Source organism: Malaclemys terrapin, chromosome 2 (assembly GCF_027887155.1).
Source record: "Malaclemys terrapin pileata isolate rMalTer1 chromosome 2, rMalTer1.hap1, whole genome shotgun sequence".
In the NCBI taxonomy this organism is placed as follows: domain Eukaryota; kingdom Metazoa; phylum Chordata; order Testudines; family Emydidae; genus Malaclemys; species Malaclemys terrapin.
Window position 1 is genome coordinate 1484964 of NC_071506.1, and position 24079 is coordinate 1509042.

Sequence of the window (24079 nt, forward strand, 5' to 3'; positions counted from 1 at the left end):
TTCGGGAGAGAATGATTTTCTTTTCCTCTTTCACTGCCGCTTTCATGTCTCTTAATCAAATGATTTTTAAGCAAAGCAGATTCTTTTTCTTTTTTTCTTTTTTTTCACCTGGGGAATTGTGGCTTTGGGACATCTAGAAAAGGTCCTTGGGCAGCTCCCAGGTTTGGTTCCCATCTCTGCTGACGTTCTTCTGCTAATCAGTTTTGCCCCTAATACTCTTTAGCTTTGGGAAATGGGGCCTGATGTGGATGTTACTAGCATGAACAGGCAGGTGCAGAAAGAGTGACCAACTAACCTCTCCCATTGTGAATGTTCTGCACCATGGAAGGCAATACATGGACTGAGTGAGCCAAAGTCCTGCCAGCTGAGTAACCAGGTAACCCTCACCCTTCCGCATTGCTGTCCTCCTTTTGTGTGATTATTAACGGTGGTGCTTGGGGCACGTCTATAATTAGACTGTAGGTTCTTTGGGGCAGACCCTGTGACCTGGACTCATGCTGTGGAGTGCAGTAAAATGACTCTGTAATAATAGTAAAGTGCAGGAAGTCTGGAAGCAAGACCTGTTAGGCAGGCAGCAGACCAGAGGGCGTTCCGCAAGTGGAGTTCCAAACACGCCTACAGCAAGAATGCGTGTGTTGAGCTGCCAGGTGTCACGGGGCGTTTCCCAAGGAAACGTGATTAAGACTGTCACCGCTCAGCGCACAGGTCGCCCCGATGGCAGAGACACATTTCTTCGGCGTGAGCCCAACGCACATTCCACATCCTGGCCCGGAGCTGCTAACTGGCCGCAGTTCTTCCAAAGGACGTGACCGTGTAACTCAGCCGCACCATATGGCCTACTGGTGATGAATTCAGTCGGAGGCGGAGGTAAGTGCTGTCATAAAACTGTGGACCGAATAGGGAATGGGATGGGGAGCCAGCAGCGGGAACTTGTACTGGTCTGCTGCGTTCCTGACCTCTGCACACCTGGGGGAAGAGGGGCTGCTGCTTCTGGTACCAAACGTGGGCAGGAGCAGCCAGGCATGGAGAATTGCAAGAGTGGAGGCTGGAGCACGGAAAGCGCTTCGGAGTGATTCCAGTCCTGGGGTCCTGGGTCTCCCCTGGAGGTGGGAGAGAGACGTCCAGTCTCACAGCCAGGCTCCAGAAAGGGCCTGATCCAGACCCAGTGGAACCAATGGAAAGACGCCTGCTGACTTCAGAAGGCTTTGCACTGTGCCCAGAATGCTCCGATTCTCTGCCCTCCGCGACGGACCGTAGGATATTGTCAAAGGAAGTGGCCAGGCAGGTGCCCTGCATGACAGACCCTCAGCCCAGCTCTAGTGAGCCTGGATTCTGTAACTCTCTCCTCGAGCCGGGCTTTCCGCCCCGTCAGCGTGTTTCCATAAACACAAGCTGGATCTGCGGAGAGCCTGCATTGCAGGGCAGGAGTGGACGGGGTGTGACGATGCTGCCCGTGGGAGCCAGCTGAGGTTACTCAATTAGGGTGAACTGCAAACAAAACGGGGCAAACAAACCCCAAACGCTGGTGGTTATTTCAGTACTTAGATTTACCAAAACAGCTTTTATAGTACCTCACTGGTTACTCAGATGTCCAAACAACGCAGTTCCCTTAAAGTGCCCAGCCTCAGGCCTCCGTCCAGACACACCTGTCAGATATGATGATGATTACTGAAAATCTGATCTCATCATATAAAAGAAAAGGTTCTTCCAATCCCAAAGGATCAGCCACACACCCAGGTCCAATGATAACTTAGATCTGACCCAAAATACTCACTATAGCCAATTCTTATTAACTAAGCTAAAGTTTATTAAAAAAAGAAAAGCGAGAGAGTGTTGGTTAAAAGATCAATATACAGACAGACTTGAATTCAACTCTGGAGGTTCAGATACATAGCAGCGATGAGCTTGTCGTTGCCAAAAGTCCTTTTTGAAATAGTCCAGAGGTTATAGTCCAATGTCCATGCTCAGGGTGACTCCAGTCAGTGACTGGGGATCTCAATCCTTATGGCTTAAGGTTTCCCCCTCTTGAAACCCAAAGCAGATTGAGATGAAGCAGGATCGTGTCCCAGGGTTCTTATACATTTCCAGCAGCCTTTCGGCCTGAGAAAACAATAGGCCTAAGTCTCCTTCTCCCAAACATCCTGGCAATTAGCACAGGGTCATTTATCCATTAAACAGTTCAGATACAGGTTACCACAACCTTCAAAGAGACATATAGACAATAATAACAGGTTTCAGAGTAGCAGCCGTGTTAGTCTGTATCCGCAAAAAGAACAGGAGTACTTGTGGCACCTTAGAGACTAACAAATTTATTAGAGCATAAGCTTTCATGGGCTGTAGTCCACGAAAGCTTATGCTCTAATAAATGTGTTAGTCTCTAAGGTGCCACAAGTACTCCTGTTCTTTTTTAGAGACAATAATACTATTTCACTATTCCTTTTTGATCTTTGAATTAAAGTTATAGCAATAGACAAGACTTGTTTGCTTACATCACAAGACCTGAGCAAACATCTCCCCTTCTATCTCTAACAATACAGACTTGCATTTCAAAGCTCTATTCATTTACAGATCTTCCTAACCAGTTTCTACAGTTCATCCATGGGTCAGGTCAGTCTGTGAGTTAATTAACTCTTTCTGGCCCTGTCACCTCGAATGAGATTTAAAAATTTTATTAAGATGATGTTAAAAAAAAATAGTGAACAGAGTTTGATCATAGAAGTTTCTGGTTATCAGGGAATAACATACAGATTATAGAGGGGGCAAAGTTTGGTTTAAGATAAGGTGGCATGAGGAATACATAATCTGCAATATCCCTGATTGGGGGTAAAAGGTGGATGGGTCAAAGTATAGACATTAAGATATGAGGGTATTAAGTTCATAAAATGGCTATGTTCGGGTGTGGATTATAATGAGTGGATATGATGATGAGGATGGATTGACCCTCATTTGAGATTTAATGTTCAGGGAGTTTATGGTTCCAGTTCATATGATCCAACGGAGAAGGTCACTTGGTCCCTTTCTCGTAGTGGGAGAACGATGTCACTCTGGCTCACGCCTCCTGGTACTGTCGGTGGCTGGTTATGTGCTTGATGTAGATGTCCCTGGACCATCAGATGGCGTCTGAGACCATGAGGCGCCGCATGAGACGTGCGTAGCATCGACCGATCCCGCAGGTCCGCAGCACACGCTCGTTGCAGGGGTCCCAGGCGCCCAGGGCTCCGACAATCAGGGCGTCCATCTTCACCTCATAGCCCTTCGCTCTCAGGGGGCCAGCCAGGGGGGCGTACTTTTTCAGCTTACGAGCTCGGGCTTCACAGCGTCACAAGGGGTGCAGTGCTGTTCCTGTTGTACCTCGTGGTGGGGGGCACGGGTAGCAGAGAGGTGAGGAAAGCCCAGGACGGCTCCGTAGGAAGATGCAGGAGTTTGTTCAAGCCCAAAGGTTCCTCTGACAAGTGGAAACCCAGCAGTGCAAAGCCAATAGATGGGGACTGAGGGGGGTGAACAGGGAACTGGGAGAGGAAAGAGCCAAAGGCCAAAAACCAAGCAAGAAGGAATGGTTGAAACGTGGGATGGCAGAGGTCTGTGAACAGATCGGGGAGGCCTCTAGACACCAGGGGGTAAATCAAGGAAGATAAGGACATTGCAGAGATGGTAAATCGCTTCTCTGCACCAGCAAGGCTGGTCGGGAGACTCTCCCTGGATCCGCTTTTTCTCTGGGAATAAAGATGAGGCACTGGCAGAGATTCTGAGCTCAGAAGAACAGGCGCTGGAAAGAATGAAGAGCGACAGGCCACTCCGCCAGCCTGGAGTCCTGCCAGGGACACGGCCATGGCCACTGGTCTCTGTGGGCAGCAGTGTCCTCTCCATGCTATTGTCCTGCAAAGGGGGCAGGGGCCAAGGGGCTGCATTTTCCATTGTGTATTGTGGGCTCAAATCTCTCTATATTAAAAACCACCCTGAGCAAGGGGAGAAGGGGAGGCAGCAAACATAAAACTGATAAAGGAAAGACCATTCTACAAAACACGCTGTGAGCCTGAGGAACTCTCTGCCACTAGATATTGGGGAGGTCATGGGTACATCCAGATTTGAAAAAGGACCAGACGTGAATAAAACGACCATCCTGTTCCATTAGCCTCTATCTGTGAGAGGGAGCGTCCTGCACCAGCCAGCTGTTCCCTGCGGTTTGGACAGAATGTCCCAGGCAGCATATCGGTGCCCCACTTTCTACAAGTGCCATTATGCATTGTTGTATTGCCGTAGTGCCTAGCGCCCCGGTGTGCTGGGTGCTGACAGACACACAACCAGGAGACAGATCCTGCCCGGGGCTGGGCCACTGGGCTCATCCCACCTGGCAGTGCCCATGTTCCTTGCACAGCATAGAGAGACTGGCTGAGATCTACCTGGTAACTGGTGCTGTTCACTGTCTGGAATAGGACCCACGCCAGCCGGTGCTAGGCGCTAGCTCCCTATGGCACTGTCCCCCACTGAGCTCAGAGCCCTGTCCGAAGGAAGGGTTAGCTGGAGGAACAAAGGCGCAAGGGCGCCAATTAGGGAGGGCAGGGGGGACTAAAGGAGAGGCGCTTCCAGGCAGAGCTCTTCACTACCCAGAATGAGTGTGGAATGTGCATTCTGCACAGAGGTGCTTCTCCCAGATTGTGCCCCTGGGGTTTTGTGATTAAGATAAGAAAGGGCTGGTAATTACATTAAGGATCTGGAAGTCTTTAGATGAGGTTGTGACGAAGTGGGACTGTTCTTAATGTTTCCTCTGAATACTGTGTGGGTGCCTCAGTTTCCCCTATGCATTTCTTAAGTCTCTAGGTGGTGGGGAAAGGCCAGTGCTCATAAATCACTGACACTTTGTCTCCCTGGCAACAAATGGCCAGGGCCCCTTCCCCCCCCTGCAAGGAAATAGCTAAAGGTGAACAAAGAGATCAGGTGAGCTCCTGGCCCAGGAAAGAGACAAAGCCGAGAGAAGGAGGAGCTGGAGGGGGTTTGAGAGTTGGAGCTGGCTGGGGACTGGAAGGGAGGGCAGACGGGGGTCTGCCTCACTGGGCCCCAGAATGGACCCGGCGGAGAGGTCCCGTTCGCTGGACCTACAAGCTCTGTTTTAGACCATGTTCCTGTCGTCTAATAAACCTCTGTGTTACTGGCTGGCCGAGAGTCACGTCTGACTGCGAAGTGGGGGTGCAGGACCCTCTGGCTTCCCCAGGACCCCACCTGGGCGGACTCGCTGTGGGAAGCGCACGGAGGGACATATGCTGAATGCTCCCAGGAGAGACCCAGGAGGTGAAGCCGTGTGAGCTTCTTGCCCTGAAGACAGTCTGCTCCGAGGGAGAGGAGGCTCCCCAAAGTCCTGACTGGCTTTGTGGGGAGCAGTTCCAGAGCATCGCCCGGGGACTCTGTGACAGAGGTCATACAGGAAGTCCATTGGGGGAGAGCGGGAGTAGCCCCCAGGTCTCTCAGGGCTAGCTCCCTATCCACTGCACCAACCTTTCCCTCTGTTGTATGCTGCAAGAGAGAGGACTCAGATGGGAGCAAAGCCAAGAAGGCCAGTTCTCTGAGCCTGCAGCCCATGGGCCCAGGCAATCGGGAAGGAGGTCATGGCTGACAGTATGAAAAGCAGCACAGAGTCAGAAAGGATGAAGAAAGAAAGTCGGATGAGAGGAGAGCACTTAGCGGCCAGTGGGTGGCAGGCTGGGTTGTACAGCAATGCCTGCTGGGCAATTTTAGATTTTAACGGAAACCCATTTTGTTTTGTTGTTTTTTGTTCTAAGTTTGAAAAAAGGAAGGAATGAGAAAGTGTCGTATGAGGATCAGAGGTGATGATACATCAAATTCTTAGCGTTTCAGCTCAGCTGTATTCAGGCCAATTCCAGGACGAAGAACAGAAACTGCATCCACAAAGTCCATAAAGTCGACTAACAAATTTATTAGAGCATAAGCTTTTGTGGACTACAGCCCACTTCAAGTGGGCTGTAGTCCACGAAAGCTTATGCTCTAATAAATTTGTTAGTCTCTAAGGTGCCACAAGTACTCCTGTTCTTCTTTTTGCGGATACAGACTAACACGGCTGCTACTCTGAAACTTGTCATAAAGTCGACTGTTATTGTCATGAGTTGTGGTGTTCACTGGGCACCATCTGTCTTCAGCACTGGTCAGAATATGCCAGAAACTCCAGTCTCTGAGCCAATGTGTATAGGATGTGTAACTCTGGATAAGAGGGCTCAGATATTTACGTATGACGTGTATAGTTATGGGGCACATGTTAATATCTGTGAGTGGAGGCGCTGATGGCAATGGAAGTTTTACTGGATTAAGGGCTAGAAGATTTGACCCTCCAACTTTCTTTCAAGAGGAAAAGCTGCACCGAGCTCCTGGGCCTCTTTATTTCCTTTCCTTTCCTGCCTGCAGTGGCCCTGAGATACCTCAGACGTCTCAATTTTTTTCTCAGCTTTAAAATGTGGAAGTTTCTTGGTGTTTGGTTTTAAATATTCTCCTGTGAGAACTGCAACTCAGTCATTGTAGTGTTGTGTTTAAAAGCCTTCTGGGAAGTAACTAGCCTTTACACAGAAGTGAAAGCCGTGTTGCCAACGCTCATGATTTTGTCTTGAGTCTCATGATAATTATTGGTTTGCTTAAAGTCCCAGCTCCTGGAGGCAAGTGATATGTGATGATTTCAGCCTTCATTCTTAAAGACAAAGTAAGTTTCTAGCCCTTGTGGCTGTGAATAAAGCTTCAAAATATGACCCCAGTGCACCCAAAAGGCTCAAAAAGCAGATTGTACATAAAAAGATCCCCAAATCTATTATTTTTGCGTAATCTCGTTATTTTAAAGCCAATTTCATGATTTTTGGTGAGCCTGATTCATGATTTTTGAACATTTGAGGTTGGCAACACTATGAAAATGACTTGACAGTGTCAGTTTCACTCCTGTTTAAAGCTAGTTTCTGGTCTATTATTTGTAGTGGGGTAACACCCCTAGAGCCCCAGGCAGGTGCAGTATAAAGTCACAGGGCCTTGCCCTACTGGGATGTTTCCAAAAGTTAAATGATCTATTCCAAGCTTGGAGAACTGCAAAAAAGTGCTGTGAAGTAATCTAGATTTTTCTACAATTGTTGTATTCAAGAGTTAGTAACAAAGAAAGAATGGACATTACATTTTTAAACCAAACCAGTGTCCTTTAAGTGAATTGACACAAGATGTCTGAACATGTTAGTATTAGAGCTGAGTGGGTCTAATATTTATTTAATTTTCTTTCTTTATATAGGAATTAGAAATTATTATCTGACAGGGGCCCTGTATCTAAGTTATCTGCAAAAAACAAGAGTTTTCAGGTGAGCAAGTAGCCTCTAGTCACGCTTAAAGTTGCTGCCCACCACGACCACCACCAAAATCTGCAATGGTGCCCCCTGCATAGGCCCAGAGATGGGAGGTGACTCACCCAAGGTCACCCAGACGGTCAGTGGCAGAGCCAAGAACAGAGCCCAGGGCTCACTGGACCACGCTCCTTCTCTGTGATTCAAAACCTTGCTTGTACAGCATTCTTCCTCTCCTAACGCCCTGCCCAGAGCAGCTGGCCTTGCCTTGAAAATCAAATGGAGTTTGACTCCTTTCGCTCTGTGTCTGTGCAGCACCTAACACACTAGGAGCATGGCTGGGGCAGGACTTCCGACACACCATTGCAATTCACATAATAAATAACTGTCCAATATCTGGGGTGGGTTTTTCCCAAGCCCTTCGGACGCTGAAGAAAACCAGGGGAGGGTCTGGCGGCTCCCAGCAGCAGGGGCTGATCCTTGCAGCCTGCCAGGGGCTGGCGCAGCACCAGCTTCCAAGGAGTGATTCCCTCTTCCCTGGAGCGACAGGTGCCACCTTCACAGCCCAGCGCTTTGTGCCAGCGCCTCCGGCGGCTCCCTGAGCCTGCAGAATTGTGCAGCCTTCGCAAAGCCACAGCAAGTCCTTGGCTGGCAACGTCCGACTGGCCGAGAGATACTTGCTGGGCTCCTGGTGAAATCCACCCTGTGCCGAGGGCCGGCCCCTGGCACCTTAGGGCTCATGCGGGATAGAAGCAATCAGGGTGAACTGCAAACAGAATGGGGCAGACAAACCCCTAATGCTGGTGGATATTCCAATACTTAGTTTACCATGCCAGCACAGACCCAGCCTCAGGCCTCCGTCCAGACACACACGTCAGATATGATAATGATTACTGAAAATCTTCTCTCATCATATAAAAGAAAAGGTTCTTCAACCCCAAAGGATCAGCCACATACCCAGGTCCAATTATAACTTAGATCTGACCCAAAATACACGCTCTAGCCAATTCTTATTAACTAAGCTAAAATTTATTAAAAAAGAAAAGCGAGAGAGTGTTGGTTAAAAGATCAATATACAGACTTGAATTCAATTCTTGAGGTTCAGACACAGCAGAGATGAGCTTGTAGTTGCCAAAAGTCCTTTTAGAAATAGTCCAGAGGTTATAGTCCAATGTCCATGCTCAGGGTGGCTCCAGTCAGTGACTGGGGATCTCAATCCTTGTGGCTTAAGGTTTCCCCCTCTTGAAACCCAAAGCAGACCTGAGATGAAGCAGGATCGTGTCCCAGGGTTTTTATACATTTCCAGCAGCCTTTCGCATGAGAAAACAATAGGCTTAACTCTCCTTCTCCCAAACATCATGGCAATTAGCACAGGGTAATTTATCCATTACACAGTTCAGATACAGGTTACCACAACCTTCAAAGAGACATATAGACAATAATACTATTTCCCTCAAGTATCTTCCCACATGTTAATATTCCTTTTTTGATCTTTGAATCAAAGCTATAGCAATAGACAAGACTTGTTTGCTTACATCACAAGACCTGAGCAAACAGCTTCCCTTCTACCTCTAACAATGCCGGCTGCATTTCAAAGCTCTGTTCATTTACAGATCTTCCTAACCAGTCACTAAAGTTGGGCCATGGGTCAGGTCAGTCTTTGAGGTAATTAACTCTTTCTGGCCCTGTCACCGTCCAATGAGATATTAGATCAGACTCCTAACGTCACAAACCCTGAGGCATGGGACGTTGTGCTGCGCCACATTGTGACCGAGAACGTAGCACTCCACTATCCAGGGGACACACAGTCCGGGGCTGAAGAACCAGAGACCAGAGAGCACTCAGCAAGTGGTCATCAGCAGGGAGTTCTCTCCAAAGGGGGGGGGGGGGGTGTTTCTAATGGGTTTCCCCAGGGATCGGTTCTTGGCCTGACCCCAATCAGTGTTTTCATCAATAACCTGGAAGTAAATATAAACTCACCACTGGTACCAGGGGAAATTGAACGGCCTGGGCCCTACCGAGTACGTGATCCAAGTGTCACTTCCAGCCTTAAACCCTATGAATCCACAGCCCCTGGGACACACTCCCAGATGGGGGTGAGCCTGGGACGCTCCATCACGCTCAGTGTTTTCATCTCCCCCGAGCTCAGCACTCTGCAAATACAGGCGCTGGTGGGGACACGCCAGCGTTAAGGTGGGATCCCGCAGCAGGGCGATGCACAGGAAGGGTGGCACCAGCTGAGGACTTGGGAGACCTGGCTTCAAGTCTCTGCCACAGACTTCCTGAGCAGCCTGGGGCCAGTCACTTAGCCTCTCTATGCCTCAGTAATATGAGCTAATAGCGCTGCCCTGCCCCATAGCGGTGTGTGGGGAGAAACACACTAAGGGGTCTGAGGCCCTTGGGTACCTTGGTGAAATCAAAATAAAGGGGGTGCTGAGTGGAGCTGAATCTAAGTGTTTCTGAGGATTAGCACTTGAACAAGAAGGGACGTGATACAATGATGAATGGGATAGAGATGGGAGAGCGGCAGCTCTGGGTCTCCCTAGCTCATAACAGAAGACAGCCGGGAAAATGTAAAGGTGGCTAATTCCAAACTGATGAAAGGAAAGCTGTGTTCATACATGCGATTAGCCTGTGGAACTCACTGCCACAGGAAGCTGTTGAGGTCAAGAACTTAGCGTGATTCAGAAAAGGATTGGAGTGAAAGGAGTTGGTGCGAAGGGTGAGACCTCTCCGGGCTTAGCCCTTCACTGGCGATTAGGGTCAGAAGGAGGCGGCATGGGGCAGAGTATCTCGGACTTCTTCCCCTGAGGCAGCCGGGGCTGGTCTCTGTCAGAGACAGGAAACTGACCCAGTCTGGTCATTCCTTGTGCGCTGCAGGGGGCTGCCAGGGCCACCCGGGAGCCCAAAGGGGCAGTTTGCCCTTGGCCCCGCATTGAGGGCCCCGCATTTGAGGGCCTCCCACCTGAGTGGCGTTGTCGTGACCCTTGTAGCCAGGCCCACCTGAGTGGCACTGTGATCCCACGTGCTGGGTGCCAATGCCCGGAGCGGGCAGCCTCCCCTCCCCCCAGCGGTCATTATTTTGGCCTTGTTTCAGATTGTCCCCTGGGCCCCCAGAAACCTGCGTGGCCGTGGGGCTAGCACGCTGCACCCCACTCCCAGCAGCTCCCTGCTGCTCCAGAACAGCTCTCACAGCCTGGGGGCAGAATGGGGAGGCCTGTTGATCGTCCCTTGGGTATAACGAGGAGAAGCCTCGTTGTTTTTGCTGATACAGACTAACCCAGCTACCCCTCTGAAACCTGTCCCTTGGTATGTAACCCCATGCTCTGGGATCTGTACTGGCTGCCTGCAGGCTCCTGGCTTGGTTTTGGCTGCCAGAGCCCCCTCCCCGGGCTGGGGCCTGCCTAGCTGACAGCTCCTCCCCCCCGTGCCCTCCGTTCCTCCCCACCTGCAGTTCTTGTGCTGGTGCTGCGGACGTGCACAGCGCTGTACAGTGACGTGAGGAGCCGGAAAGGGAGGGGGCGGTGGGCTCAGCACAGCGCGGGCTGGGCAGGGAGCAGAGCTGTGCGCACCCTGCAGCTAGACATGCCCCCCAGAGGGGCAGCTGTGGGGCACTAGGCCAGCACTAACTGGGCCGTGCTCCAGGTGCTGGGACATCCGGAGGGGCAAGGTCAGGCGTGCAGGAAGGAAACTGCAGGAGCTGTCGACACGGAGGCCGGGATGGAGCGTAAGGAGTTGGGGGGGGGGGGGCAGGGCTGCCAGCAGGAGCTGTGCTGTGCAGGACCTGGGGGAAGCAGCAGGGACTTGCTGCAGGAGGGGAAGGGATGGGGGGAGAAGGATCCTGGTACACGACTGGGCCGGTCTTGGGCAGGGTCGGTCAGAGCCTTCCCCTGGCTGGTATCAGAGGGGTAGCCGTGTTAGTCTGAATCTGTAAAAAGCAACAGAGGGTCCTGTGGCACCTTTAAGACTAACAGGAGTATTGGGAGCATAAGCTTTCGTGGGTAAGAACCTCACTTCTTCAGATGCAAGTCTGGCTGAGCTCCCACGGGAAGGGGCAGGAGCCTGGGCACTGCCCACCAGCCCTGGGATGCACACGGGCAGCAGGGAAGGGTCCTGCATCACCCAGGAGACGGGCTGCATGGGCCTTAGCAGCTCTGCCTGTCTCTGCCCCGATCCCTGTTCGGTGTCCTTGGCAGCTCTGGTCTGGGAGCTGCTCACTGCCAAGGGGGAGACTCAGCCCGGCCAGGAGTAGCAGTAGATAGACAGAGGGATGTGCACGGGGACAGACAGACAGAGAGCTGTGGGTGCAGGGGGGGATGGATGAACAGGTAGATGGGGCTGTGTATGGGGATGCATGGACAGACAGACATCGACAGTGTAGGGGCTGGACAGACGGGTGGGAGGGATGGACAGGTAGATAGGGGCTGTGTATGGATGGACAGACAGAAGGGGTGTAGGGGATGGACAGACAGGTTGGGGGATGGACAGGCAGACGGATGAACTGTGAAATTATTGCTCTCCTTCTTGCCTCCCGCTGCTCCTGGCAAGAGTGGGTGGCTTGTCTTGGTGCCATGACACATGGTGCTGTGGTGGGCCGGCTGGGTTCTCGGAGAGTCACTTGCAATCACTGACAGACCTGATGTGTTTTCCAGACGGATTGGGAGGCCCCATCTGAAGAGCTCCCTGGACGCTGCAGCAGGACACGGGAGGATCCGGTAGGTGACACTTTCATGTTCGACAGCAAAGGGCAGGGCCGGCTCCAGGCACCAGCGGAGGAAGCACGTGCTAAGGGGCGGCATTCCAGCCATTCTTGGGGCAGCACAGTCCAGGCGGCTTTTTGTTGTTGTTGTTGTTGCTTGGGGTGGCAAAAATGGTAGAGCCGGCCCTGGCAAAGGGGGAAATGAAGGGGGTCCCCTGGGGAGTTTGCTCCCTTCTCAAGGTGCATGGATCTGGCAGGGAGGTGCTGGGGGGGAACCCTAGGTACAGGTGTGCAGGGTCTGGGAGACACACTGCTGACTAAATCGCATTGGGCATCCCTGTGAACCCTTCAGAGCCAAGCCCCTACTCCCTACTTAGAGCTTCCAGTGCCAACCGCTGGCGCAGGGACAGCCACAGACTGCAGCATGCTCGGCGCCAGGCTAGTGCGGGACCAGGGCTGGCGTTCCAGACACGCTTTCCTGAGGAGGCAGAACTCCTGTTCAACACAACCCGTCTGCCTGGGGCGTCAGACAGCATCACCGACCAGCGAGCCCTCCCTCTCCCTCACCTCGCCCCTGAGGTGGGCGAGCATGTCCCGCTCTGCACTGGGGCAGACCTGAGACCCGCCAGAGAGCCACAGAGAGATCCCATAGTGCCTGCATTCCTGGCACTGGGCTGTTGGCTTGTCTCTTGCTCTGGATTGGACCAGAAAGTCCATCCTGACCTGAAGAACTGCCCCAGGGCAAGCTCTGTTCAAACCCACCTGCTCCCACCCGCCTGACGAACCGGCGTTTTCTCATGGGAAACCGTTTTGTGGAACAGTCCTCACCCGGCTCTGCACAAGGCCTGGAGCCGTCCCTCCTCATCCTGACCGAGAGCTGCGACCCGGCCCGGAGTGTCACCGCTCGGCCCTGCGGCTGCTCCCAGGCTGCAGCGGGAGGCAGTGACAGCACTGGAGCCAAAGTGCAGGAGTTCCCGTTTCCCACAGCTGTGGTCAGACAACTAGATTGCACCTGCCTCCGTGAGGCTCTGAGGAGAAGGGGGAAGGATGTGCTGGGGGCTGAGAAGGAAACTGGGAGAGCTCAGCCGCTGACTCGCCATGTGACCCTCAGCAAGTCACCATCCCGCCCTGTGCCTCAGTTTCCCCCCTGTCGAATGGGGAACATGTCACCGGCTGGAGGGTTAACTCACAGAGTACTACAGTATCACTGCTGCGTGATGGGAGCCTTCCGGTACCTTCGGATACCACAGGGGGTCCCAGGCCTGCCCCACTCTTCTCCCAGGGGCCCTCACTGGCGTCTCTGGCTCCCTGTAGGGCTGTGCTAACTTCTCCCTGTGTAACGGGGGGGGGGGGGTGGGGGGGCGGCAGAGGCATCTCCTGCCCCGGGGCTCAGAGGCGGAGCGGAGGAAGGTGCTGGCCAGGGCAGCTCAGATGTGACTTCCTCTGGTGGTGGAGGCTCCGTTCTGCCGGTTTCCTTCCTGCCCTGCTGCTAGCCCACGATACTGCAAAGCGTCAGGCTGCACGGTGGGGGGCTGAATCTGGGTGCAGCCGGGCCCAGCCGCTGGCAAAGGGGGACACGGCCCCCCTCCACTCACCCCCTGCCCCTTCCGTCCACCTGCCTCCTCCCCACGCGCTCCCACGGGCAGCCCCAGAAGGGAGGGTGTCACTGCTGGAGATGGGGGTAGCTGGGGGATGACGGGGGCACCCAGAGACCCTGGCAGGAGGAGATTGCAGGGAGTCCCAGAATGGGGGGGCTGGGAAGGGGGTACCCGGGGAGCTCGTGGGGGACGCTGGGCTGGGCTGCAGAAGGAACGAAGTGAGCGATCCCCCCACGCACAGAAACCTTCATTGCAAAGTACCGCGCACCCCACCCCCGAGGGCCAGGGCGTGACCCCAGGAAGCAGGCCGTCCCCTCCCCACACTGGCACCCTCAGCGCCCCAGAGCGCTGCAGCATTGCCCCTGGCGCCCCTGCACCCCTGTCCGGGGGGGGTCTGCGGCTGGGGAGGGGCTCGTTCGACAGGGGGAGGCAGGAGCTCCCCCCCAGAAAGCAGAGGCCAGGTACAATTGGGTGGTTTCACTTTCCATGAGCTTCCCTTGGGGATTTCCACAGTGACCTTCGCTCCCCTGCAGCGCCTCAGGGCATTTCCCGGGTCTGTACAGCGAAGCCGGGGAGGGGAGGGGAGGGGGCTTGCTGGGGGCAGGGGCTGGGGAGGGGTCTGGCGGGGGCTGGGGAGGGGGATCTGCTGGGGGCCAGAGGCGGAGGAGGGGGCAGCCGAGGCAGGGGGCAGCCGCCGGCCTGCACCGGTCAGGAGCGCCCCGGCCCTGCGGCGGGGGAGAACCGGCCCGGGGGCAGTGGCTGTGGGACCCGCCGCGGCTCGGCGCTGCACACAGACCCGTCGGGCTGCTGAGGGAAATGTCCCAGCCCCTGATTTCAATCGCCCCCTCCCCCAGCGTAACGGGCCGGGTAGCCGGGCTCCCGCCCACCCGGCTCAGCCCGGACTCGCCCCCCGGAGAGCCCCGGCGACTCGGGCCAGGCGTTAAACACCTGCCAGGAGGCAGCCCCGTCTGCGGGCCCCGCATCGCCCCCCGTCCCCCACCTGCAAACTCCGCACTCCCGCATTACCCCCCCCCCCGGCCGTCTGCGAGCCCCGTATTCCCCCCCCCCCGGGCCCCGCATCGCCCCCCGTCTGCGAGCCCCGCATTCCTCCCCCGCGGCCGCGGGCTCCGCATCGCCCCCCGTCCCCCACCTGCGAGCCCCGCATTCCTCCCCCGCGGCCGCGGGCCCCGCATCGCCCCCCAATCCCCCATCTGCGAGCCCCGCATTCCTCCCCCGCGGCCGCGGGCCCCGCATCGCCCCCCTCCCCCATCTGCGAGCCCCGTATCCCCCCCCCCGTCTGCGGGCCCCGCATCGCCCCCCAATCCCCCATCTGCGAGCCCCGCATTCCTCGCCCCCGGCCGCGGGCCCCGCATCGCTCCCCGTCTGCGAGCCCCGCATCCCCCCCCCTCGGCCGCGGGCCTGGCCCCGCAGGGACCCCCGGCAGGGGCTCGGCACGGCGCTCCTGGGCGCTAATCGCGGCTCTGCGCAGGCTCGCTGAGTCCATCCCCGACCCCGTGCCTCAGTTTCCCCACCTGGACAATGACGCGACGCGACGCGCCCCTCTCCGGGAAGGGTTACTGAGCCCTGCGGCTGCCCCTGCCCCCCGGGCTGCGCCCCCTGCCCAGTCCTGCCCCCCCCGGGCTGCTCCCGAGTCCCGGCCCAAGTCCAGCGCGGCAGGCGGGTGTGTGACTGCCGGATAAGAGCCAGCCGGCGGGGGGGGGGGGAGAGACATGTACAGACTCCTGCGCGGTGCGGGGGGGGGGAGGGGGCTCAGACCCAGCGACCCGGGGAGGGGGGCCCTGGCCGCCCCCTCCTGGGTCCCCCGCCCCGGGCTGCGGTTCCTTTAAGCGCTCGGGGCGGGGGCCCCGGCCAGGTAGGGGCGGCTGCTTTCTCTTTCAGCCCGGCCCGGCAGCGGCTCCCCTGCCGCGCTCGGTGAGGGGGGGCTCCGGGGCGGGGCCGGCAGCTGCCGGGGGGTCTTGCACCGGCCAGGTGGCAGGTGGCTGCTTCTGACGGCAGCCAATGGGGAGGCGCCAGGTCAGTGCCCGGGGCACCGGTACTGGGAGGGGGAAACTGGGCAAGGACACCCCAAGGTCACAGGGCGCTGGGGGCAGAGCTGGCAATGGAACCCAGGGGTCCCCGTGTCACGGAGTCCCCGGGCGATGCGCTGGAACTGCTCCCCACAAAGCCAGTCAGGACTTTAGGGAGCCTCCTCTCCCTCGGAGCAGACTGTCTTCAGGGCAAGAAGCTCACACGGCTTCACCTCCTGGGTCTCTCCTGGGAGCATTCAGCATATGCCCCTCCGTGCGCTTCCCACAGCGAGTCCGCCCAGGCGGGGTCCTGGGGAAGCCAGAGGGTCCTGCACCCCCACTTCACAGTCAGACGTGACTCTCAGCCAGCCAGTAACACAGAGGTTTATTAGATGAGAGGAACACGATCTAAAACAGAGCTTGTAGGTACAGAGAACAGGACCCCTCAGCCGGGTCCATTCTGGGGTTCAGAGAGCCAGACACCCACGTCTGCCCTCACTCCTAGTCCCCAGCCAGCTCCAACTCTCAAACTCCCTCCAGCCCCTCCTTCTCTCGGCTTTGTCTCTTTCCTGGGCCAGGAGCTCACCTGATCTCTTTGTTCACCTTTAGCTATTTCCTTGCAGGGGGGGAAGGGGCCCTGGCCATTTGTTGCCAGGGAGACAGAGTGTCAGTGATTTATGCACACTGGCCTTTCCCCACCACCTAGAGACTTAAGAAATACATAGGGGAAATTGAGGCACCCACACAATATTCAGAGGAAACATTAAGAACAGTCCCACTTCGTCACACCCCCCCCCACCTTCACTAGGCCCCACTCCCTTCCCAGGGCTGGAGAGAGAACCCAGGTGTCCTGGCTCCCTGCTCTGGGCTCTTTGCTGCCTGCATGACACCTGGCAGGCCCCCTGAAATGACAACCTGGAGGGACAGGTTAGCTGGGCCCCCGTGTTGCCGGCAGGTGGCTCTGGAAGCAGGGTGAGCAGGTGAGGGTGATGGAGCGGGGCCGGGGTAGGCAAGGGAGAGTGGGGGGAAGGAGAGCAGGGAGGGGGCCAGGGTGGGGCAGAGCAGGGAAGGGCTCAGGAAGCCAGGCTGGCAGGAGAGCCCAGGTAAGGGTGATAGGGCAGGGGCATGGGGCCAGGCATGGGGGAGGGAGATGCAAGCCGTCCCTGTGGCGAGATGGGCGGGCGCCCTGGTGTAACGCTGACAGACCCCGCTCGTCGGCGGGGGGATCGAATCTGGGGCTGCTGGAGCCTCTACTGCGCGAGCTAAAAGCCAACTGGCTCGTAGCTAGGGCTGTAGAGCAGACTCGTTTTCTCTCTCTCGCTAAGTGGTCTCGGTGCCACTCGATGGGACAGACACCACCCCCAGGCGGTGTGTGTGTTACACTGGCACTCAGCAGGGAGCCTAGCACACGCAGCAGGTAACGTTCCTCTGTGCCTGGGTCCTGGTCCCCGCCAGTCCCTCCCCGCAGCCTGTCCACCGGCTCTATCCAGGGAGGGCCTCGTCCGCAGCCCGTCCACAGGCTCTGTCCAGGGAGGACTGAGCCTCAGGCCACGTTTGCGGTAGCTGAGGCCCTGCGCTGCCACCCTCTGCTCCTGGGGAACCGCTGCAAACCCCGGTTCAGAGGAGGCTCCGGCCGGCCGGTCTGTGAACCCACCAGGGGCTCTTTGGGGTCATCAGCCCCAGGTAACCAGCAGGGGCAGATGCCAATGTCCAAACCACTCACCCAGGGGCATGGGGCTGAGCCCACCATACGCCGCCTGCCCCCGGTGATGCCCGGCAGCGCTGACTTCTGCTCCTTCTCTCCCTTCAGCACCTCCCCGGACGCGAAGCGCTGTGCACGAGGCTCGCCGGTCACTCAGCCGCTCCTCCCAGCCCTGCAGGACCCCGGGGCCGTGCATTGGGACCCCCGGGGCGTGGCGAGGTCTGACCGGAGCCCCCGGGAGGCAGGTGGAGCAGGAACGCCCGGGCTCCCCCGCCCCTGGTGCCGTGCAGCATGGTCCTGCGGGAGTCTCCGTTCCCGAACCGGCTCCTGAGAGGCCTGTACAGCCTGGGCCAGCACCTGCTGTTCCCCAGCTACTGGGCCACTGACAGCCTCCTGGACCTCAGGGAGACCACGGCGGAGCGGCGCCAGCGTCAGTGCTGCCCCCTGCGGGCGCTGGTCACCATCCCCTTGCTGCTGCTGCTGCTCATCCTCTCCATGCCCGTCGCCCTCCTGGGCCTGCTGCTGTGGCTCCCCCTTCAGGCTGCCCGCAGGCCCTTCGCCTACAAACACAACATGCTCTCGCGCCAGCCAGCGGGCTGGGAGCTGCCGGGCAAGGGCCAGGCCTTCAGCTTCGTCAGCGCCAACGTGTGCCTCCTGCCCAATGGCCTGGCCAAGTTCAGCAACCTGGGACAGATCAAACAGCGCGTGGCCCGCATCGGCCAGCGCCTGACGCAGGGGGAGGCCAGCGCCAGCTTCGCCAGCCCCAGGAGCCACCAGTTCCTGCCGCCCACCAAGTACGGGGCCACCAAGTCGAGCCCGCCGTGGCCGGAGAGCGGTGCCCGGCGCCCTGATGCCAGCGTGGTGATTGAGGTCCCCGACGGGGATGGAGGGGCTGGGCCCGGGGAGATCTCGGTGCCCTTCCCGCCGGACGTGGACTTCATGTGCCTGCAGGAGGTGTTTGACCAGCGGGCGGGCACCCGCCTGTGCCAGCTGCTGAGCCCCTTCTACGAGCACATCGTGTACGACGTGGGCGCCTACGGGCTGAAGGGCTGTTCTGCCCTCAAGGTCTTCAACAGCGGGCTCTTCCTGGCCAGCCGCTACCCCGTGCTGGCCGTCCAGTACCACTGCTACCCCAAGTGCTCCGGCGAGGACGCGCTGTCTGCCAAGGGGCTGCTCTCCGTGCAGGTGAGGAGCTGCTCCAGCTGCGGGGTGCCCAGGACTACCTGTCCCACAAGCAGCAGCTGCCTGCGTCTGCCCCAAATCCCAGGATCCCCAGACAGGGGGCTGTGAGCTGGGGCTCCCAGCAGTGGGTGGCGGGGGCAGGGCCCCCCGATGCTCTTGTTCAGCCGGTGGGGGGACGCCCCTCGGGCAGTGCCTGTGGCCGGAGCTGGACGGCTCCAGGAGAGTGGGTGTCTGCAGCCCAGGCAGGACAGGGCCTGGCGGGGAGCAGGCGCTTCGGGAACGGCCCTGCCAGGAGAGCAGTGAGAGCCCGCGGCAGCGGGGCTGGGAACCAGCAGGATGGCTGCAGGGGGCTCAGCCTCTGACAACGGGCCCCTGGGCACCTGACCCCGCTGCCGCCCAGGCCGCTCGCTCCCCCTTAGCCAGGCCTGGAAACGCCTGCTCCAGCAGTGACCCCAGCGTGGGATGGAAACTGCTCTGTTTGTCCAGGGCGCTGCCTCCTCCCAGCGCTGGGAACAGTCACCCAGGGTGTGTCCGCCCAGCCCTGCAGCAGCCTCCCGGCGGGGCAGCCTGGGGCTAGCAGGCTTGTGTGAGCGCTCACAACCAGCCGTGTGGACATGGCTGGGGCTGGAGCTCGGCTCTGACCCCGGGGACGAGCCCACCCTGTGCTGGGGGCTCCCTGCCGCAGGCTGTCTAGATGTGCCCCGGGAGCCGGGCTCCCACCCCACAAGGTGCTGGGACCCCAGCCAGACAATAAGGGCTGAGTCCAGGGCACCCATGGGGTGACGGACATGTGGGTCCAGGAACCGCGGGGGGGATCGTCTCCTCCCAGCTCCCAGCCATGCCCTGCTCTGACGGCTGAAACTGACCCTCCTTCCCTGCGGCTCTGACTATCGCCCTGGCCAAACGCCTGCACCCCCACCCCTCCCCGCAATGGGGCCTGTGCTGTGTGGGGCCCGACCCTGTCCAGCTTGTAACTGGCAATGTTTCCATGTGCATGTGCTAGGTGCAGCTGGGGTCAGCAGAAGGGCAGAGGATTGTGGGCTACCTGAACTGCACACACCTGCACGCTCCAGCCGGTGAGTGTTGGGAGGGGGCAGTCAGAGGCTCTCACCACCCCCGCCCTGCACCACTCTCCCCACCCCCAGATCACAGCTCTCCCTCCCCTCCCCCCCGCCCTGCCCCACTCCCCCCCACCCACAGACCATGGCCCTCCCTCCCCTCCCCTGCCCCACTCAGCCTGCACCTCCGGAGACACTCCCCCCCACCCCCAGAGCACAGCTCTCCCTCCCACGCCCTGCCCCACTCAGCCCCCCCCACCCCCGGAGCCCTGCTCAGCTGGCAGGGGAGGGTGGTGGAGAGAGCAGTGAGTGATGGGTGGGGGGTTGCGGGGCCTTGAGGTAGGGTTACCATATTTTGTGCCTCCCAAAGGAGGACACTCCACGGGGCCCCGGCACCGCCGGCCCGTCCCCCGAGCCCCCGGCCCGGCCTGGCACCGCCGGCCCGGCCCCCGAGTCCCCGGCCCGGCCCCGGCGGAGCCCCTGAGCCCCGAGCCCCCGGCCCAGCCCCGGAGGAGCCCCCGAGCCCCCGGCCCGGCCCCGCCGGAACCCCCGAGCCCCCGGCCCAGCCCCGGAGGAGCCCCTGAGCCCCCGGCCCGGCCCCGCCGGAGCCCCCAAGGCCCCGGCCCGGCCCCGCCGGCCCGGCCCCGGAGCCCCCAGCCCGGCCCGGCCCCGCCGACCCGGCCCCGGAGCCCCCGGCCCAGCCTGGCCCCGCTCCGCCGGCCCGGCCCGGTCCCCAAGCCCCCGGCCCGTCCCGGCCCCCAAGCCCCCGGCCTGGCCCCGCTCCGCCGGCCCGGCCCCCGAGCCCCCGGCCCGGCCCCCGAGCACCCGGACGGCCGGCCCAGCATGTCCCGATTTTCCCGGACATGTCCGGCTTTTTGGGCTTTCCCCCCGGACGGGGATTTGGAGCCCAAAAAGCCGGACATGTCCGGGAAAATCCGGACGTATGGTAACCCTACTTGAGGGAAAGAGGTGGAGCAGGGGCACTGTCCGGTTTTCACACACGAGGAAGTTGGGCCCCCTGTAATCAAGCCCTGTTCTCCCCCCTCCCCTCCCCAGCTGATGCACAGATCCGCTGCGACCAGCTCACTCAGGGGCTCATCTGGGTGCATCAGTTCCAAGACGCCCACAAGCAGCACGGGGACGTCGTCGCCTTCGACGTGTTCTGCGGGGACTTCAACTTCGACAACTGCTCCTCAGGTAGGGGCAGGGGAGGGTGTCGCGGCGTGCCCAGCCTGGAACCCGTCCCTGGGGAGTGCCGCACCCTCGTCGGGCCCCAGTGGCCCTGGCTTGCTCCAGGGCTCCCTGCAGCGAACCCAGCCACGCCAGCCCTTGCGGGACGAGGGTGCCGGGCCCTGCAGGGCACGAGGCTCTGGGGTATTTGCAGCCACACAGGCAGCCTTTGACTAGTCCCCTGGCTGCAGAAATGAATGCCCGCGGGCTAGCCCAGAGAGGCAAAGGGCCAGCCAGAGCCAGGAGCCAGCCCAGCGTGATGGACTCTGTTCCTGGGGCTCCCTGTCTCTCTGCCTCGGTCCCTCCAAAGGGGCCCGTAGCCCAGCCACCTGGCCCCTCTCTCCCCCAACTCAGGTCCCAAGTCCCACCTGCAGGCTTCCTGCTCTGTTCAGTCCTGGGACTTCTCTTGTCTCCCTGGACCCTCTGTTGATCTGGGTTTGCTCCAAGCAGTTAATTACTGATCCCAACAGCGAGTGACACACACACCTGTGTCTCCTGCACTCTTCCAGGAGCAGCAAAGTATAGAAGGAAACCGAGGCACACATTGGCATCATACAAATATTATAGAAATTTCCCGCTTCATCACACAAGGAGTGGAGGGGGAGGGGCAGCGGGAGTGGTGGGTGAGGGGAGGGCAGATGGGCCCATTCACTCTGCCAGCTCTTTCCAGGGGACGAGTTGGAGCAGACCCATGACATCTTCCGCCAGTACCAAGACCCATGCCGAGTGGGGCCCAGGCAGGACCAGCCCTGGGCCATAGGTACGTGTCTGGCCGGCCCAGCGCCCGGCGCAGCCTTGCTGCCCTCTCTGTCTCAGTTCCGCGGCGCCGGGACCCTGTCTGGGGCTGCAGATAAACATCTAGATCCAAATCCTCCCAGGGGCCCAGTCTTTGGGAGCTCAGGGTGAGACAGCGGGGGTCAGGGGTTCAGAGGCCCTGCTAGCCTAGGCCTGCCCCCCCAGCTCTGCCCATTCCCCTCCCGACCCAGAGCCCCTGCTGTCCCAGCCCTGCTCCCCGCCGCCCCCCCAGATCTCTGCTGAGGTACCCGTGGATGAAGGAAGATTTTGGGGTGGGGGGAATGGCAGAGAAGGGGAGGCTCTAACTGCTGCTCACGTCCCTGCAGGCACCCTGCTGAACTACCTGGAGATCCACGAGGAGGCCGTGTCGACCCCAGAGAAGCTGAAAAGGTAACGGCTGCACCCGCGGGTTCCGGGGGGGGGCAGGGAGGCATCCGTGGGTTCTGGGGGGGGTCCAGGGGCCCTGCGGGTTCCAGAGCACTGGAGGAGGGAAATGCACGGGGGCTCTGTGGGTTCCAGAGCACTGGAGGGGAGGGAGGGAGGCGTCCGGTAGTTCTGGGGGGGCAGAGGGGCTTACAGCCCTGGTCTGAGGCAGGCACTGCCTCCGCCCCTGCACAGGGTAATGGGACACTGGGGGTACCCTGTGCATGGCCCTCCCTTGCCGTGCAGCCCCCCACCTAAGCTCACGCAGAGCCCCACTCGGCCCACCCTGCTGACGGCTCCCCGTGCACCCCGCAGGACCCTGGAGCAAGAGGAAGGCAGGTGGACGTACCTGGCGGGTCCCATCCTGCGGGACGGCCGCCCCGACCCCTCGGCAGCAGGGGGCCCCTGGGAAGGGCGCCGCATCGACTACATCCTGTACCGCGAGCACCCCGCCCCCATCAGCCTGACAACGGTGAGTGCCCAGAGGGGCCCGGGGCCCCGCCAGCCTGGGCCCCATGGAGCGAAGGGCAGGCCCCAAGCCCAGGTGCAGGAGAGCTCCCAGCCAGGGACGCTGGGCCCAGAGCAGGGGCCAGCTGCTGGGGGCTGGTAGGGCCGCGGGGGCCGTGCTGGGGAGGTGGCTGGGGCTGGCAGCCGCACTCGCTACGTCGGCTCCTTCGGGGGCTCTCAGCAGCTCCCACGCTCCGGGGGCTCGTGGTACGGTGCCGTGGGGCCAGGCGGCAGGGGGCTGGCCTCGCTCAATCGCTGCTCGGGGGCGGGGGATTCAAAGAGCTACTCAGCACGGTCTGGGGCTCCCTGGAAGGGTCCGAGCCGGGGGGCCTGGGTTCTCTGCTGGCTCTGACCCCGATGTGCTGCGAGATGCTGGCTGGGACCTCGGCCCCGCTCTGGGCTGTTCCCTGCCCTGCAGCGGGGGAAGGAGCCTGGCCTGGCCATGGCTGGGAAGGGGTAGCGAGCTGTGTCAGTGCTCAGCGTTGATTGAGGGGAGGCTGCAGCCCATGGAGACTACAAGTCCCAGCCTGCACTGCTCTGGCTCAGCCAGACCTGGTGCATTGCATGCTGGGATCTGTAGTCTCAGGGGACCCCCCCCCTTTGCATTCTCCAGGGGGAGCGGGGAGCCTGCTGTGCTCCTGACACTGCTGTCCTCTTGCTTTGCCCAGGAGGTGGAGAAATTTTCCTTCATCACCCAGCTGGCCGGCTGCTCGGACCACCTGGCTGTGGGGCTGCGGCTTTTCCTGAACCCTGCGCCGCAGTGACAGCAGCGAGTGTGAACCCCGGTGTCCGGGGTGGAAGGTCGATGGAGAGTCCTCGTTATAGTGGGGGGGCTGGGCCCTCCCCCTCCGTGTGCCCTCCCCCACACCGGACTCGGATAGGCCGCAAGGCCTGGGACCGGATGGAGCTGGCTGGGCCAAGGGGCCCCTGGGGCTGTGTGGGGCTAGAGTTGCCCCCAGGGGCTCTGCTGGTCCCATGGGAGGTGGGTCTGTGCTGGCCAGAGCCCCCCAGTCAGTGCCCCAGGAGGGGGACAGCCCCAGCGCCTGGCTCCCAGGCTGGCAGGGGCCCAAGGAGGAGGCATGCTGCTTTGCTGCACCAGTGGGGCCCCGCACCCATGGTTCTGGGTTCGGGGTCCATGGGGGATCGCTGGGGTGTGGAGCTGCCTCTGCAGACCTCACCCACTGCAGCAAGACGAGGGGCTGGCTATTTCCCACCTGACAGCGCAGCTCCCCCACCCGGCTCAGTGCCACGGGCTCCATGGGTCCAGCCAGCCCTCAGGCCCCCTCCCCAGCCCGTGAGCTGGGTGTTAGCTGGGCAGGGGCTCCCTGGAGCTGGCGTGGGGCCCACGGGGGCGCGTCTGCCCCTGCTCAGGACCGCAAGCCCTCAGCTCCACGCGAGGCCCGTCCGTCCCCCAGCAGGGCAGAGTGCCCTTCAGCTGAGCCGTGGCTGCCAGGAGGGGCTCCCCTCTGCCCCGCGCTCACCCGGCCTTGGCACTGTGCCCCTGTGGGGTCTGGAGCTGGAATCAATAAAGCTTCCAAAGCA

At 59.7% G+C, this 24079-nt stretch overlaps 1 protein-coding gene across 4 annotated transcripts; it reads left to right on the top strand.

The window, feature by feature from the left end:
* Positions 1-704: 704 nt before the first annotated feature.
* LOC128831226 (sphingomyelin phosphodiesterase 5-like) lies at positions 705-24079 on the top strand. 4 transcript variants are annotated; one of them, XM_054017518.1, is made up of 10 exons: positions 705-867; positions 7268-7334; positions 11969-12031; positions 17451-18527; positions 19528-19600; positions 20639-20779; positions 21483-21572; positions 21934-21997; positions 22346-22502; positions 23206-24079. In XM_054017518.1, exons 4-10 carry the CDS (start codon positions 17634-17636, stop codon positions 23299-23301), a joined length of 1515 nt encoding a protein of 504 aa, XP_053873493.1. In that variant the 5' UTR covers positions 705-867; positions 7268-7334; positions 11969-12031; positions 17451-17633; the 3' UTR covers positions 23302-24079. The 4 variants fall into 4 exon arrangements, with proteins under 4 accessions (XP_053873493.1, XP_053873490.1, XP_053873492.1 ...); XM_054017515.1 differs by lacking the exon at positions 7268-7334; XM_054017517.1 differs by lacking the exons at positions 705-867; positions 7268-7334 and adding an exon at positions 10919-11043.